The following is a 17,020-nucleotide window of genomic DNA, read 5'->3' on the forward strand; positions in this document are numbered from 1 at the left end:
ACTCCTTCAAGCAGTGAAAACGGAGTATAAAAAGGGAGCGAGAAGATAAAAAATAATGGAACTTTGTTTTTATATATGACAACAGCTGCAATATTACATGATCAAAAATGGAAGGATACTTTTCCTGCTATAGACAGGAAAGCCCCATGGGAGAGAGGTGGCTTAAAAATATATAATACTATAAAATATCAAAATATTAAAAAGATGGAATTTGCAGGGTTGTCCAAGAACAACTGTTGGTTTTTATCCTTCTCTGTTCACTTCCTGAAGGACTCCAGGCAGCTTATAATTGCCTTTCCCCACAACAGACCCCCTATGAGGAAGGTGGGGCTGAGAGAGCTCTGAGAGAACTGGAACTGGCCCAAGGTCACCCAGCTGGCTGCACGTGGAGGAGAAGTGGGAAATCAAACCAGGTTAGAGGTCACTGTTCTTAACCACAATGCCACACTTACGTCTGTGATCAGAGAAAAGACAATATCTCCGCTTGTGGATAACTAGAAATCCTTTATAGACTTCTTTTGCACGAAACAAGGGAAAATGTCAGATCCAAGTTGGGAAACTGTGTAAGATTTGGGGACAGACAGGGAACTCAATGGGATACAATGTCCTAAGATCAGCCTTTCTCAACTTTTGTATTGTTGAGAAACCTCTGAAACATTCTTCAGGCTTCAAGAAACCCCAGAAGTGGCGCAATCATGCAGAATAGGGTTGGGAAGAAGAAGAGTTGGTTCTTATATGCCGCTTTTCTCTACCCAAAGGAGTCTCCAAGCGGCTTCCATTCGCCTTCCCTTTCCTCTCCCCACAACAGACACCCTGTGAGGTGGGTGAGGCTGAGAGAGCCCTGAGATTCCTGCTCGGTCAGAACAGCTTTATCAGTGCTGTGACTATCCCAAAGTCACCCAGCTGGCTGCATGTGGAGGAGGAGCAGGGAATCAAACCCAGCTCGCCAGATTAGAAGCTGCCGCTCTTGAACACGACACTGCTGGCTGTCGATTAGTCCCCAAAGGAAAACCTCTGGTTTAAGTTGTATAGGAAGCTGCCGTTTTCTCTGGGGAGTCTAAAGTCCAGAGATCAGTGGTGATTCTGGGAGATCTCCTGCCCCCCCCCTTGCGGTATGGCAGTCCTGCATGTGGGGGAGCGCAGAATCGAACCCGGCATGCCAGATTAGAAGTCCGCACTCCTAACCACGACACCAAACAGGGCTGTATACATGTCCACCTGGGGTCCCGCCCCTCCAGGACCTTCATTGGCCTTTTTGGAAGTGGGGGGGAAAGGATCAACACAACCACGTATGGTCACATCACCCGATAAATGTATAACTAATTTAAATAATATATTTAAAATTAATTCACTCCCACCGATTCAGGAAACCCTTCCAGAGCCATCAAGAAATGCCTGGGTTTCATGAAATCCTGGTTGAGAAAGCTCCCTCCCCCCAATAGAGTCCACTGAACATCCACTTTCTCCAGAGGAACTGATCTTCGTAGTGTGGAGATGAGACATAACTCCAGGGGATCCCCAGGTCCCACCTGGAGAATGACCGCCCTAAAAATTGGTACGGGAGAAAGAATAGAGCAACAAGAAAAACAAGAAGAAAAAGTCGACAACAAAGAAAAATTGGTTTTTAGACCCCACTTTTCAGTACGCGAAGGAGTTTCAAAGCAGTTTCCCTTCCTCTCCCCCACAACAGACTTCCGGTGAAGTAGGTAGGGCTGAGGCAGCTCTGACTGAACTGCTCCACAAGAACCACTCTTAACAGGACTGTGACTAGCCCAAGGTCACCCAGCTGATTTTATGTGGAGGAGCAGGGAATCAAACCTAGATCTCCAGATTAGACGCCACCGCTCTTAACCACGACGCCAAGCTGGCACAGCCCACTGCCTCTTCAGTGGCCAATCAGAAGCCCAGCTGTGGCCAATCAGAAGCCCCACCCACTTTCTGAAAACACTTGGTGGATACTGGAAGGTACCACGGTGCCCACGGGCACCAAGACCCCTGCTCTGTGGCATCCCATTCACTAAGCCTACACCGACACTGGAACGACAGGGCTGGATCAAGAAGAAGAAGAAGAAGAAGAAGAAGAAGAAGAAGAAGAAGAAGAAGAAGAAGAAGAAGAAGAAGAAGAAGAAGAAGAAGAAGAAGAAGAAGAAGAAGAAGAAGAAGAAGAAGAAGAAGAAGAGTTGGTTCTTATATGCCCATTTTCCCTACCCGAAGGAGGCTCAAAGCGGCTTACAGTCGCCTTCCCTTTCCTCTCCCCACAACAGACACCCTGTGGGGTGGGTGAGGCTGAGAGAGCCCTGAGATTCCTGCTCGGTCAGAACAGCTCTATCAGTGCCGTGGGGAGCCCAAGGTCACCCAGCTGGCTGCATATGGAGGAGTGCAGAATCGAACCCGGCATGCAAGATTAGAAGTCCGCACTCCTAACCACGACACCAAACTGGCTCTCTGCAGGAAAATCTGCAGTGACATTTGTCAGGGTTTCTAACCCCAGCATCCCCCAAAAGAGATGTGTTTGTAGGTTTTCCAGGGCCAGCCTCTCTCTGAACCGGAACATGTGCATGTTTTTCTTTCAAGCCCACATTTCTCATTGTGCGCAACCTTATCTAAACCAGCAGCACTCTTATGCAAACAGATGCGGATTCCGCCCCTGGGGGCTGCCTCAACGCCACACTCCTATGAGGCAATCGCTCTTGGCTGGGCGTCCGGAGGACTAAGGGGTCACGTTTGCCATTTCGATTATGCAGCTGTCACGAGTAGACGCTGTTGTTTTGTTCACTTATTCTGAGTGGGGGGTTTTTTTGGTGCTGCTCGCCCAAAAGGTCTCTCGGCTACTTACGACGCTTAAACGACATCACAAGAGGTGAGTTAGGCTGGGATGTGCAAGATCAGTCGTGCGCATGATTTAACAGCAAATGAAGGATTTCCTACAGGGGGCCTCGGAAGAGATGTGCAGTTAGCAATACTTAGGAGCGTCAAGGGAGGCCCCAGGAAGAGCGAATTGCAGTAGTCCAGTCGAGATGGAAACATTGCATGGAAACATTGCATGGATCAACAAAGAGACTAGGATTTTTCCCTATGAAGAAGGAGGAGGAGTGCAGGCGATTATAGACTGCTTTGAGACGTCTTTGGGTACAAGAGTTAGTTTTTATACCCCGCTTTCTACAACCTGAAGGAGTCCCAAAGTAGCTTCCAATTGCCTGCCTCACCACAATAGATGCCCTCTCCTTCATCTAGCCACTGAAATATCTGCTTTTCCTCCTTTCTCCCCTTTGCAGCCTCTTCACAAAGAAACTCCATCCATCCAAGTCATAACAGTGGAGTGAATCACAAAGCTTATTTGAAGGACTCACATGGTCACCGCTGCCACACTCGGTCGAGTTGTGCAAAATGCCAGCGTGGTGTCGTGGCTAAGAGCGGCAGTCTCTAATACGAAGAGCTGGGTTTGATACCTCGCTCCTCCACGTGCAGCCAGCTGGGTGACCTTGGGCCTGTTAGAGCCGCTCTCGCACAACAGTTCTGTCAGAGCTCTCCCAGCCCCACCTACCTCCCTGGGTGCCTGTTCTGCGGAGAAGAAAGGCAGGTGATTGTAAGCCGCTTTGAGACTCCTTCGGGTAGTGAAAAGAGGGGTATAAAAACCAACTCTTCTTTCTCTTCAACTCACGGGCTACTGCCAAACCCAGATTCCGTGGATCCTCCCTCCGTCACAGGATGAGACAAATAAAGGCTTTTTCCAGGGCTGTTTTTGGCCACACCTTTGATGGACAGAAGCCAAGGTTTGGCAGGCTCAGCAGTTCTGCTGCGGTTGCCTAGCAACCTCTGCAAACGGGCATCGAGAGCTCAGAACTTAGTCTTACGGGATTCATTCTCATCTCGGCCCACGCATTTTTTTGGCACAGCTCACCATTCCTATCCATCCCCCTTTCTCCACGTCAACATACAGGAACACGGCGGCAACCGTGAGATGCCTAAAACAAAGTACAGGCTGTCATTCAAGAAACAGTGTGGACCGTGTCCGAGCGACACGGCATTTACTTACTGGTAGAGGCTTTTGACGGATTGCTGGTTGCTGGTTGCGCTGTAGTGGGGGCCTTCCCGCCTCTGGAGATCCCCCCTGCTGAACCCCACTCGGGCAGGGAGTTCTAGGTTGACGTTGTACGATTCTTTGGGCCGCGTCCCAAAGAACTGGAGTCCGTCATCGGGGTAAAGGAAGATGGCGTACGCCTCCGAATCGGTGTAGGCCAAGACTGCCTGAAAGGTGTTGCGCTGAAAAAGCAACGAGGGGAAAGAAAACCGGAGATGAGGAGACAGCATTTTTTAGCATCGTGGCTTCAGCAAGAGACCCCCCTTGCAACCAGAGGAGGGTAGTGACACAGTCCTGCCTTACAGGGCTGTTGTAAAGGTTGCTGCAAGAACGCATGCACACAGGATTTGGAAATTCGAATTTGGATAATTTGGCCTGAGAAAACATTCGTGTTTGCAAACCTTGACCGTTCTATTACAAGCATTTTCATTCTTTTATGGTCAGGTTGGCCAACCACCCGATGGAGCCAGAAGATCTCCCAAATTTACAGCTGAATACTGAAATCATTTTCCCCTGGAACAGGGGTGGCTGAACTGTGGCTCTGCAGATGTCCATGGCATGGGTTCATGGGAACTGTAGTCCATGGACATCTGGAAAGTCACAATTTGGCCGCCCCTGGCATATACCAATTCAGAACATTATTACTCAATACTTATGGATCATGCTAAATGTGTTGTCATGTACAGAACTTCCTTTTTCTACCTTTGCAGTAATGTTGTAACATCGTAACATTGTAGAAAGAAAATATACCGGAAACTATAGAGGAAGGGGAGGGGGTGGGGGGATGAAGAAACAGCCCAAACACATGGCATCAAAACCTACCCCCCCAAAAAAAAAAACAGGAAAGGAAAAAAACTAGTTATTCTGCTTCTGAGAGACCATGTGCTCTGTTTGGATTTTTTGGTCGCGAGCAGTCATTCTTACAAAGCTGAAGAAGTCTCACAATGAAACTAACATTACATGGGAATTTAGCCTTGTTCTGATGACATTAAAGACTCTGAAGATAAAAAAACTCACGTTTAATGTTAACCCCTAGTAGAAACATAGGAATCACAAGCAGGAACATAAGAATCATTCTGACAAAGCTGAAGAAGTCTCACAACGAAACTAACATTACATGAAAATTTAGCCTTGTTCTGATGATATTAAAGACTGAAGACTAGAACTCCATGTGCTTAATGTTAACCTCTAGTAGGAACACAGGAATTCTTCTGTTTAGAAGATTTATTGAGCCACCCCATTTCCACACCCTGCTGCATCCTCTCCCTTCTCTAAATTCCGCCCACCATGGAAATCTCGAGGTATTTCTCAACTCAGCTGGAAGCCCCTCTCTGTTACCCAAGCACTGTGCGATCTTTGCAAAGGCTGAGATAAGGAAGCAGATAAGCAGATTTCATCCCCCGCCCTCCCCCACAAGGCCAATAGATCAAAAAAGCATATAAATTGTCCCGGATGGGTCTCATTTACCTTCCCATCTCTTCCCAAGCTGGAGCGGGAGGGGAGACTCTCCTGTCTGCTGTTTTATGATTTCCTCTTGGGGAACCAAAAGAAATATTTAAACTTTCCCCTCGGCCTCCATGGGAGCCAAGAACATTTCAAGACTCACAAAGCCTTAATTTCCAAGCAGGACTGTAAGACATTAGTTGCTCCAAAGACTTTAACTCAGTTCTCCAACTGTAGGAGAGACATTGAGCACCTTCAAGGGACTTCTGGCTTAGGGCGACCTTATGAATTAAGGGCCTCCAAGTCGTCAACAGCCTTGCTCAGGTCTTGCAAACTGAGGACCACGGTCCCTGGGTTTTGGCCAGTGAGTGACACAGAGGACTGGACGGCCTTTGGCCAGATCCAACATGGCTTCTCTTGTGTACTTATGTCTGGGGCAGGGGTGCTCTGCCTTCTTGGTGCTTGGGGAGGGGGGTCAGAGTGGGAGGGCTTCTGGAGTTCTGGCCCTGCTGGTAGACCTCATAAGGGCCTCTGGGTTTTGCCCACTGTGTGACCCAAAGTGCTGGACTGGATGGGCCATTGGCCCGATCTAAGATGGCTGCATTTATGTTATTGTATCTGGGGCAGGGATGCCTTGTCTTCTTGGTGCTTAGGAGGGGCACAGTAGGAGGGCTTTGAGAGTTCTGGTGGACCTCCTCATGGCCCCTGGGTTTTGCCCACTGTGTGACCCAAAGTGCTGGACTGGATGGGCCATTGGCCCAATCCAACATGGCTTCTCTTCTTACGTCTGGGGCAGTGATGCTGCCTTCTTGGTGTTTGGGGGGGGTGAACAGTGGGAAGGATTCTGGAGTGTTGGCCATACTGACGGACCTCCTGATGGCCCCTGGGCATCGGCCACTTTGTGTCACCGAACGCTGGACTGCAGCGGCCACTGGTGTTACTGGACTCTCGCAGTGTTCTCTGCCCCTCAGCTGCGTCCCCCTCCAAAGAAATCAGGGTGTCAAGTAGGGACAGGCTATAAGTAGTCCCGGGAAGGCACCTGTCCTTTGGGGGCAGGGGGAGTGGCCCTTGCTTCAGAGTTTCCATGCTTTCTCTAACAGCAGGCTCCGGCCGCTCCAGAGGGATACAAAAGCAACCTTGTTGTCCAAATGACAGGCTTGGGGAGACACCCACTGCCCTGAGTCAACAAGGCCAACATAGACCGGGGTGTGGAGAATCGGGAAGCCGACGTCAACCTGAGCAAACAGAGTCAGGAGAGGGAGGGGGAGGATCCCGCCTGCGGCCACCAACGACATGGCTTGCGAGTTAATTTTTAAAACAATTTAGGGTCCAATCCAACAAGAAGGATTTTGCATGTGAAACTTATTGTGGTGCAGCATATAAAGGGCTGGACAAGGAGAGGGGGACAAAGAGAATTTGTTCTTCTCCTCCCAAAAGGCTAGATGTTGAGGGCAACCATTGAAGCTGACGGGCAGTAGGTTCAGGATGGATCAAAGGAAATACCACTTTACACAGAGAGGGATTAAAAGGTATCAGAGGACGTAGTGATGGCCATGGGAATAAGTGACTTTAAAAGGAAACTAGATAAATTCATGGAGGATGTGTCTGCCAGGGGCTATTTATCATGGCGACTAAGGGGAACCTCCACATTCAGAGGCACTCTATCTCTGAATCCCAGAGTTAGGAGGCAACACCAGATGAATGTCTTGGTATAGCGGTTAGAAGCACCGACTTCTAATCTGGCAAGCTGGGTATCAAGCTGGGTATGATTCCCCCGTGCTCCCCCACATGCAGCCAGCTGGGTGACCTTGGGCTAGTCACAGCCCTGATAAAGCTGTTCTGAGCAGAAATATCAGGGCTCTCTCAGCCTCCCCTCCCTCACAGGGTGTCTGTTGTGGGGAGAGGAAAGGGAAGGCGAATAGAAGCTGCTTTGAGATTCTTTCAGGTAGAGAAAGGTGGCATATAAGAACCAACTCCTCTTCTTCTCCAATCTTGAGATATTTATTTCCTTCACTAGGTTCCCCCCCCTCAAGAATTTAACCCAAACAAATGGGTAACTTTATAAACTAAGCCTGTTATTCCTGTTTGGCCCTTGAATCCGTTCAACATCTCCATCGTGCTGCAGGTTAATTTAGCGCTCACCCTCAGCCTAGATGCACAGACTGGTCCTTCCCGCTCGATTTTATCTCAGGAAGGGTGCATGTCCACAAAAGCCTGCACCCAGAATTAAACTCGGTTGGTCTCAAAGGTGCTCCATGTCTCCAAATCTGTTCTGCGGCTTCAGACCGGCACAGCGACCCACTCGGACAAATGCGCCACCTCTTCCGAAACGTCGGACCCCCTCGGACTGCCAGGGGAACATGTCCCGCTTCCCTCCCTGCACATGCGCACTTTTGACAGGCGGCACCCCAGGGAGCCAGCTAGAAAGGAATCCTTTTTACCAGCTGCGCTTGGGCTGGGATCTTGGCTCCTGCAAGAGTGGCTCATCAGAGCAAACCACGCCACGGATACCCAACCCTATTCTTGGAGCTTCACTAGGAGTTCCTTATCCAAAGCAGTGGAAAATCTGAAACCTCGCATTTCCTGCAGGAATGTGCGTGAGTCACTCATGAAGGCAGGGGAATCCCTTCTATGGACCCAGAAGAAGAGGGGGGGGGAGCTGAGGCTCAAGTGGTTAACCAAACAGCAGGGTTGCCAAATGCCCGCAAATCCACTTCCATGTGGGCGGCCCACCTCCAGAGCAAGGCCAGGGTGGGCCTCTCCACCCCAGAACCCACGAGCATTTCTGCACCACTGAAATGAGCGCCGCGGAGCAATGCAAGACTTTAAAATTCGGCCTCCCGTGCAACTCTTAAAAAGCAGAGGGGCCGTCTCGGGGTCTGCACGTGGCGGCCGCAAAAAGAGATCGCATTCCGTAGCAGCCAGCAGCCCTGCAGGACAACCAGAGTGCTCCAGGCCTCCGTGGAAAGGCCTCATCTCCGGTCAACTAGAGAAAATGAACTGGCAAAATAGATGCAGGGTTTAGACTCAGATATGCCGCTTTTCCACTAGACTCAATTTTTTCTTGTCTGTTCCTTAAATCTTGCATTGGTATGCTCATTTACGACTGTTCACAGATCTTGGCAGTTGGGTCTTCAAGGTGCCTTGGCAAATACCTTTCTCTGCACAATAAGGACTAGAAACTTGCTTGACAACAAAGAAGCTGGGATTTGAGATCCTTTGCGTGTTTATGCAAGACTGTTGTGGAACATGCACAGCCTTCCCGCCAAAATTTAAGGCACTGTTAATCTCATAAGCTTCATATAACTCAGGGTCTCTGTGGCTCAGAGGCAAAGTATCTGCATGGCATGCAGAAGGTCCCAGGTTCAATCCCTGGCATCTCCAGTTAGAAAGGACCAGGCAGGAGGGGATGGGAAAGACCTCAGCAAGAGACCCTGGGGAGCAGCTGCAAGTCTGAGTAGGTGAAAATGATTCTGATGGACCAAAGGTTTAAATGTATGGCATACAGAAGGTCCCAGGTTCAGTCCCCGGCATGTCCAGTTAAAAGGACTGGGCAGGAGGTGATGGGAAAGACCTCAGCTGGAGATGCTAAAGAGCAGCTGCCAGACTGAGTAGGCAATACAGATCTTGGTGGACTTAGGGTCGGAGTCAGTATAAGGCAGCTTCACCCGCTCATGATATTGTAGCAGCCATGGGTTAGGCCTGTGGCTACCAATATGACCATGGAGAATGACCACTGAAACTTCATAGAATTATAGATAGAGTTGGAAGGGATCTCAGGGTCATCTAGTCCAACCCTCTGCAGTATGCAGGACACTCACAACCCTCTCGCTCATCCACTGTCCCCTGCCACCCCCTTGAGCCTTCACTGAATCAGCCTCTCTGTCAGATGGCTCTCCAGCCTCTGTTGGAAAATCTCCAAAGATGGAGAACCCACCACCTCCCGAGGAAGCCTGTTCCACTGAGGAACCACTCTAACTGTCAGGAACTTCTCCCAGAGGTTAAGATGGAATTTCTTTTGTTTTAATTTCATTCCATTGATTCTGGTCTATATCTCCAAGGCAAAAGAGAACAACTCTGCTCCATCCTCTATATGGCAGCCTTTTAAATACTTGAAGGTGGTTATCAGATCCCTTCTCAGTCGTCTCCTCTCCAGGCTAAACAGACCAAGCTCCCCCAACCTTTCCCCATGCATCTTGGTCTCCAAACCCCTCAATATCTTTGTTGCCCTCCTCTGGACATGCTCCAGTTTGTCTACATCCCTCTTCAACTGGGGTGCCCAAAACTGAACACAGGACTCCAAGGGAGGCCGAACCAGAGCAGAGCAAATCGGTACCATCACCTCCCGTGATCTGGACACGATACTCCTTTTGATATAGCCCAAAATCCCATTTGCCTTTTTAGCCACCGAGTCAGACTGCTGACTCATATTCAATGTATGGTCTATTAAGACCCCCAGATCCTTTTCGCACATGCTACTGCCAAGACAAGTCTCCCCCATCTTATATTGGGGTATTTGGTTTTTCCTACCTAAATGCAGAACTTTACATTTGTCCCTAATGAACTTCATTTTATTCAGTTTAGCCCACTCCTTGAGCCTATCAAGATCATCCTGTATTCTGATGCTGTCTTCTGGTGTGTTTGCCACCCCACCCAGTTCAGAATCGTCTGCAAATTTAATTATCCCCTCTAATCCCTCATCCGAATCATTTATAAACTAGTAATCAAGCCCGCTGCAGGGGAATGCAGCGGGCGCTAGGTCCTACCTAATTCGGCGGCGGCGGCGGGCTGGTCGGCGGCAGGCTGGTCGGCGGCTGCGAGGTTGTTTGGTTTGCGGCGGGCTGACGCTTCGCACGACTGCCGGGGGCTCCCTCGGGCGGCGGGCTGACGCGGCGAGAGGCGGTTTGCGCCTCTCGCCGCGTCAGCCCGCCAGGCAGGGAACCCCCGGCAGCCGCGCGGGCTCCCTGGGTCGGCGCCCTGACACGGCGAGAGGCGCTTCGCGCCTCTCGCCGCATCAGGCTGGAAGGAACTGCGAGCCGCGCTGTGCGCGGCTCGCAGTTCCTGGAGCTGGGAATCGAGGGCTCCCTGGGTCGGCGCCCTGATGCGGCGAGAGGCGCTTCGCACCTCTCACCGCGTCAGGCCGGGAGGAACTGCGAGCTGGGAATCGGAGGGACCAATCCGATTGTCTGTCGTGAGGAAGGGTCCAATCCGGACCCTTCCTCATCACAGACTAATCCCACCTCTACCCCTCTTAGCGAATTATATAGTCCGTGGCGCCCGTGGCGCCACGGGCGGTTTAAAGATATGTTGAACAAGGAGCACCACAACATCTAATACGGCCATTAGAGAGAAGGCACCTGGGAGGGGGCAGAGCCTTAAACTGCCTTTCCCCGCCCCATCCTCTTTCAGCCTATCTGTAACAGGGGGGGAGGAGTGATGTCACCTCCATGGGTGTGGCAGGGAGGCGGGGCCAGCTGGCATCTCTTCCGCTGCTCCTTGAAGCCTGAAGGATTATTTCAGGGGCTCCTCCATGGTCCAAAGGTTGGAAAAGGCATCATTATTTCTCTTCTGAAGAAAGACCACTTTATGTTAAGGATCTTGGTGCTGAACCCCCGGTGCATATATAAACTCCAGCAACAGATTCACAGTAACCCCCGCAATTCAGGTACTTGAAGGTCGCTGTGGCCAGAGAGCGGCGGGTAATAAATGCTAGACTGGGTGATGGGGGGGGTGGATGGAGGCCGCCTCCCCCCCTTCCCCCCAAGACCTGGAAAGGCTGCAGGCAGCTGTTGGGGAACTCACCGGCAGGGGCAGCTCTCATGCAGCAGGGATCTGCAGCCTCCGAGCCTCGGAGGGAAGTGGGAGGGGGTGGTCAAGGGTGAGTGACGGAAGGCGATTGGCTGGCTGCTAGACAGACAAGCAATCTGGTTGGAGGAGGAGGCACTCAGGGGCGGGAGAGCCTCCCTGAGTGGGTGTTAAGCACTGAGTGGCACTTAAGCCATGAGACCAGCTCCTCCTCCAAGCCCTTACCAGAAATATTAAGTGGAACAGATTAAAATATCCTCTCTCCCCTCAGGAGATCAAGGTGGACCCTCCGGTCAGGGCCCAGTGTACCTGAGGGATCGCCTCCCTGCCTACGCCCCCAAAAGAGCCCTGCGCTCCACTGCCACCAACCAGCTAAGGATCCCTGGCCCTAAAGAAGTCCGCCTGGTCTCGACCAGGGCCAGAGCATTCTCTGTCCTGGCCCCCACCTGGTGGAACGAGCTCCCGGAGGAGATCAGGGCCCTGGCGGAGCTTAAACAGTTCCGCGGGGCCTGCGAAAAAGAGCTCCTCCGCCAGGCATTCGGCTGAGACCAGACGTAATCAACAGCGACCGAAGGGCTCCTGCTCCCCCCTCAGAACACCACCTATACCCTCTGGACCTGTCTGTATTGTTGCACTGTTGTATTGTTTATTGGTTATACTACTATACTGTTACATGTTTACAATTATCAGTTATTATTGTAAGGTTATTCAAATGTTTTATAGACTGTCCCATGTATTGTTCTTATGTTATTATGTAAACCGCCCTGAGCCCCCGGGGAGGGTGGTATATACAAATAAATAAATAAAAATAAATAAGAAAATGTTAAGACCAGTCAGCAAGCAGGGGAATTGGAGCCCTGAGGCGCTGGACGGAGGGGAGAGGACATGGGAAGTTTGGGGGGGGCGGGGTTCACTTTCTCGTCACCAGACTGTGTTGGTACTACGTTTTATGGTTTTAACGTTACCTATTGGGGTTTTTACTTTCTAACTGTAATCCGCCGCGAGATGATTCTCGCGAGTAATAAAATCCAATCAATCAATAAAATAATAAAATAATGATGCACATCACCTGCCATTGGAATGATTTTTCCACTTCCCTTCCTATTGTGCCAACAGCCGTCTAGATCAGGGGTAGTCAAACTGCGGCCCTCCAGATGTCCATGGACTACAATTCCCAGGAGCCCCCTGCCAGCATTCGCCGGATGCCATTCGCTGGCAGGGGGGCTCCTGGGAATTGTAGTCCATGGACATCTGGAGGGCCGCAGTTTGACTACCCCTGGTCTAGATTCAATCCCTGACTCTTTTCGCCCAATTTTTTTTTAATCTTCTCTGACCACCCCAACAGTCCGGAACGCCCCAACAGCGGATCCACTCCCAATCAGAAACTGCCTCTAAAGCAGCCCTCCTTTCAAGAATGTCCCTACCTCTTCAGAGGGCTCTGCGTTCCGGGCGACCTCCTCGTATGCTCCCACGTTCTCCCAGGTAGCCACAAATGCATGGCGGGGGACAAAATCCGTGGCGTCGGGAAACCCAGCCCAGATCAGCCGGGCGGCCTGATCCAGCACTTCCCGGGAGTCGTCCTGGCGGTGGTAGATTTTGCCTCTCCCGCCGCTGGTGTCGATGTCGGCCAGGAAGGGAGCAATGGCCGGGAAGTCCGTGGGGAGATCGTCGTCTACGTACTGGGTCTCCCGGGGAAAGTCCTGGGTAGAAATGATCCCATTGGTCCCCACCTGGAAAGAAGACAATGAAAAGCAATGTGAAGAGCAGGTGGCCCAAGGAAAACATCGAGCCAGCGGGCTGTAGCAGCAAGAAAGGGAAATTCTCCGTTGGGGATTATGAGGAACAGGATTGAGATTAAAATGGATGATCTTGTAATGCTCCTGCATAGATCTGTGGGGCATCATGTGGAAGACTGTGGACAGGTCACCGTTTCTCAAAAAGGACATGACTGAGCTGGAAAAGCTAGAGAGGAGGACAACCACGATCTGATCCCCTAGATGGGGTGGCCTAGGTGGATCCCTAGCCTGACCCAGCAGAGCTCTTCTTTACAAAAGAGCCAAGCTTGAGCCTTGACCCAAACAGCTCAGGCTAGGTCAATCTCACTGCATCTTGGCAGCTAAGCAAGGTCCTCACGGGTGAGTGTCTCGACACATATGCTGACAATGGCACCTCGGGACGTCCCTCACCTTGGCCTGGTTGACCCAGGTAAACCCAATCTCATCAGACTGCAGAAGCAAAGCAGGGTCAGCCCTGGTTAGCACTCATATTGGAGATCCCCAAGGAAGTCCAGGGTTACTGCGCAGAGGTAGGCCATGGCAAGCCACCTGTGAACATCTCTGGCCTGGAGGAGCCTTCATAAATTAGTTCTCCGGATGTCCATGGAATACAATTCCCATGAGCCCCTGCGCCTTGAGGTCCATGGCCAGCTGGAGAGCCACAGTATGGCCACCCCTACTCTACAGGGTGACCAAGAGTCAATGACTTGACAGCACACCATTATTGTGCCCTGACCCAAACGGCCTAGCACAGTGGTCCCCAACCTTTTTATCACTGGGGGCCACTCAACACCTTTTACTGAGGCCCGGTGGGGGGGGGGTAGTTTACCCCTCTACTCTCAACCACTGCCCTAGCGCTCTCTGATCACTAAGGTAATGTTTAAACATCCCTTCAAAATAAGAGACAGACACGCCACAACAATGAAGCATGTTGTAAAGGGATGGGGGGGATGAAGTAAAGGGCCGAAGGAGGGGAGAAGGCGTGCTTCGGGGCCCACCTCCAATTAGTCCAAGGACCACATGTGGTCCGCAGCCCACAGGTTGGGGATCGCTAGCCTAGCAGATTCAGACGTCATCATTTCCTGGAAGCTAAGTAGGGCCGGCCCTGGTTCGAACTGGGATGGGAGACCACCATGGAACTGCAGGGTTGGGATACAGAAGGAGATAACGGCAAACCCGCTCTGCATCTCTCCTGCCCTGAGCTGGGTAGCTCGGGCTAGCTTGATCTCAGAAGCTAAACAGGTGGGTCCTGGCTCATTCTTGGAAGACCAACCAGGATGGATGAAAAGGTTGCTATGCAGAGGGAGGCAATGGCCAATCGCCCCTCTTCACTCTCGCCTGGAAAATCCTCCAGAGCAGCCATAAGAACCTAAAAGGAACCATGTTGGATGAGTCCAATGGCCCATCCAGTCCAAAACCCGGGGTCCATCAGGAGGTCCACCAGAACTCCAGAAGCCCTCCCAATGGGGCCCCCCAAGCACCAAAAAGGCTGAGTATCCCAGCCCCAGACATAAGAACACAAGAGAAGCCATGCTGGATCGGGCCAATGATCCATCTCGACCTTGTGGCCAAGAGCCATTTGGGGTCCTCTGCTCCAGATGTTGCTCCAGTCCCCTCTGGAAGCTCTCTCCCCCAGTAGTCACCACCGCTGCCTGCATCCGCGGATCCCCGGCCTGAATGGCTCTTCTAGGGGCAGGAGCATGACCCATGAGCCACTCGTCCCACCACCCCCGCACTTGGGCTCACAATGGAGAATGCGCCTACTGTTGGGATACGTGGGAAAATCCCACCCGCGCCGTCGGATCGGCCGCCCCGTCCCCGGGAGTCCCGCAGGGCAAAGCGCTGCCTTCCAAAGGGGGGGGGGGGGCGACAGAACAGAAAAGCGGGACCCGGGTTCAAATCCCGCCCGACGCAGCTGAAACGGGATTCGGCAAGGAGCCTCCCGAAAAGAGCCGAGCGGGGCAGAGACTTACGTAGAGCTGGCTGAAGCGGGTCTCGTAGAAGGGCAGCGGGCCGGCCAGGCTGATCGCCTCCGAGCTCTCATCGTCGCCGTCGGGCAGCGGGCGGTCTCCGCGCGGCGGGCCGAAGGGCAGCAGCTGCGAGCGCGGCACGGCCCCGGCGCCCCCACCCATCGCCAGCAGGGCGCCCAGGCAGAGCAGCCCCGTCCCCGCCATGCTGCGCCTCCCGCGGACCCTCCGCGCCCCGCCGACCAGACCAGCCCCGCCGTCCAGGCCGCCCGGGAATGCCCGGGGCGGGGCCGGAGGCGCCTGCCCCACGCCGCCATTGGCCGCCCGCCGCCCGCCCCGCGGCCAATCCCGCCCGGCCCCGCCCGGCCCGGCCACATCTGGATCTCGTTAGCGGCACCTCTGGCGCGCCGGCAGCCCCGCCCCCGCCCCCGCCGGATGCCAACTCCAACGGGGGACGCCCTGGGCACAGCTGCCCGGAGAGGGGAAAGAGCCGCGAGCCCTGCTCGGTGTAGAGTCACCAGCTCTGGATTGGGACGTTCCTGGAAACGTTGTGGCTGGAGCCGGGAGTGGGCGGGATTGGGGGCAAGGAGGGACTTCCATGAAGGATTAATGCCCTAGAGCAGGGGTAGTCAGCCTGTGGTCCTCCAGATGTTCGTGGACTACAAGTCCCATGAGCCCCTGCCAGCAGCACTTTTCTTCAGGGGAATGGCTCTCTGTTGGCTGGAGATGAGGTGTTATTCCAGGGGACCCCCGGGTCCTGGCTGGAGGCTGGCATCCCGACTTGGGACACCCCTCCCAAGCAGCCCTTTTCTCCAGGGGAACTAATCTCTGTCGCCTGGAGATGAGCTGCAATTCCCGGGGATCCCCAGGTCCTGCCTGGAGGCTGGCATCCGTACATTGCTATGTTCTCTGGGGGAACATATCTCTGTAGTTTGGAGATGAGTTGAGCCACAAGGGAGGGTGGTATATAAATATAATGGAATAATTAAATAATTCCAGGAGATCTCCAGGTCCCGCCTGGAGGCTGGCATCCCTAATCTTTCCTTACTCCATGGAGACTGGTTCTTATATGCTGCTTTTCTCTACCTGAAGGAGTCTCAAAGCGGCTTCCAGTCGCCTTCCCATTCCTCTCCCCACAACAGACATCCTGTGAGGGAGGGGAGGCTGAAAGAGCCCTGAGATTACAGAAGAAGAAGAAGAGTTGGTTCTTATATGCCGCTTTTCTCTGCAGAGCCTTCCTTGGTGGTCCCTCTTCCAAGTACTGAACCTGTTCACATATCAACCGGGGATTGAACCCGGAACCTTCCGCCTGCCAAGCGGAGGCTCTTCCACTGAGCCACGGCCCCTCCCTAATAAATATGAACACAGAAAGCTGCTTAGACTAAGCCAGCTCATTGGTCTATCCAGGTCAGCCTTTCCCATCCCCTCCTGCCTGGTCCTTTTTAAACTGGAGCTGCCGGGGATTGAACCGGGGACCTTCTGCCTGTTGAGCGGAGGCCCTCCCACTGAGCCAAGGCTCCTCACGGATTGGCTGTTTCTCTCCTGCTCTGATGAATTCCAGCCCTGCAGACTTTGGCAGGAACGTCCCTTTGAAGCCTAGAAAAAGGGCCTGGGTGTGTTTTAAGGCCGCTAAGCTCCGTCCCTTAACGTCTCTCTTTCTGCATCCCGTTTTAGCGGGGCGCGAGGCTATTCCCAGCTGTTTCCCAGCGACACAAAGCACATCCTTTTGCCGTTACCCAAAAAAGGACCGTTGTTCTGGCGCTTGACATGGGTTGACAGTGCCCCGGGGAGACATGGAACATTTCCTGTCCCGAGACACGAGCCCAACGGTCGGATGAATTCTTTCAGGATGCAAAGGCCAGGGAGGGGGGCACAGGCCGGTGGGATGGGTGCAGCTCGGAGCCGGGTGGATATTTTAAGATCGGAACGCTTGCACCCACAAATGCTGC

The 17,020-nt window shown here is 52.6% G+C and overlaps 1 protein-coding gene across 2 annotated transcripts in view; it reads right to left on the reverse strand.

The window, feature by feature from the left end:
* NID2 (nidogen 2) overlaps nucleotides 1-15,322 on the reverse strand; it is a 62,954-nt gene extending 47,632 nt beyond the window's left edge. The window contains exons 1-3 of one of the 2 annotated variants that reach the window (XM_077324053.1): nucleotides 15,078-15,322; nucleotides 12,754-13,059; nucleotides 4,037-4,263 (exon numbers count right to left, since the gene is read on the reverse strand). In XM_077324053.1, coding sequence (XP_077180168.1) covers nucleotides 4,037-4,263; nucleotides 12,754-13,059; nucleotides 15,078-15,278 — 734 coding nt within the window. In that variant the 5' untranslated portion in view covers nucleotides 15,279-15,322. The remainder of the gene's footprint in view (nucleotides 1-4,036; nucleotides 4,264-12,753; nucleotides 13,060-15,077) is intronic. The other variant, XM_077324052.1, reaches the window with a different exon arrangement.
* Nucleotides 15,323-17,020: the final 1,698 nt, after the last annotated feature.

The sequence above is a fragment of the Paroedura picta genome, chromosome 2 (genome assembly GCF_049243985.1).
Source record: "Paroedura picta isolate Pp20150507F chromosome 2, Ppicta_v3.0, whole genome shotgun sequence".
NCBI classification, from domain to species: Eukaryota; Metazoa; Chordata; class Lepidosauria; order Squamata; family Gekkonidae; genus Paroedura; species Paroedura picta.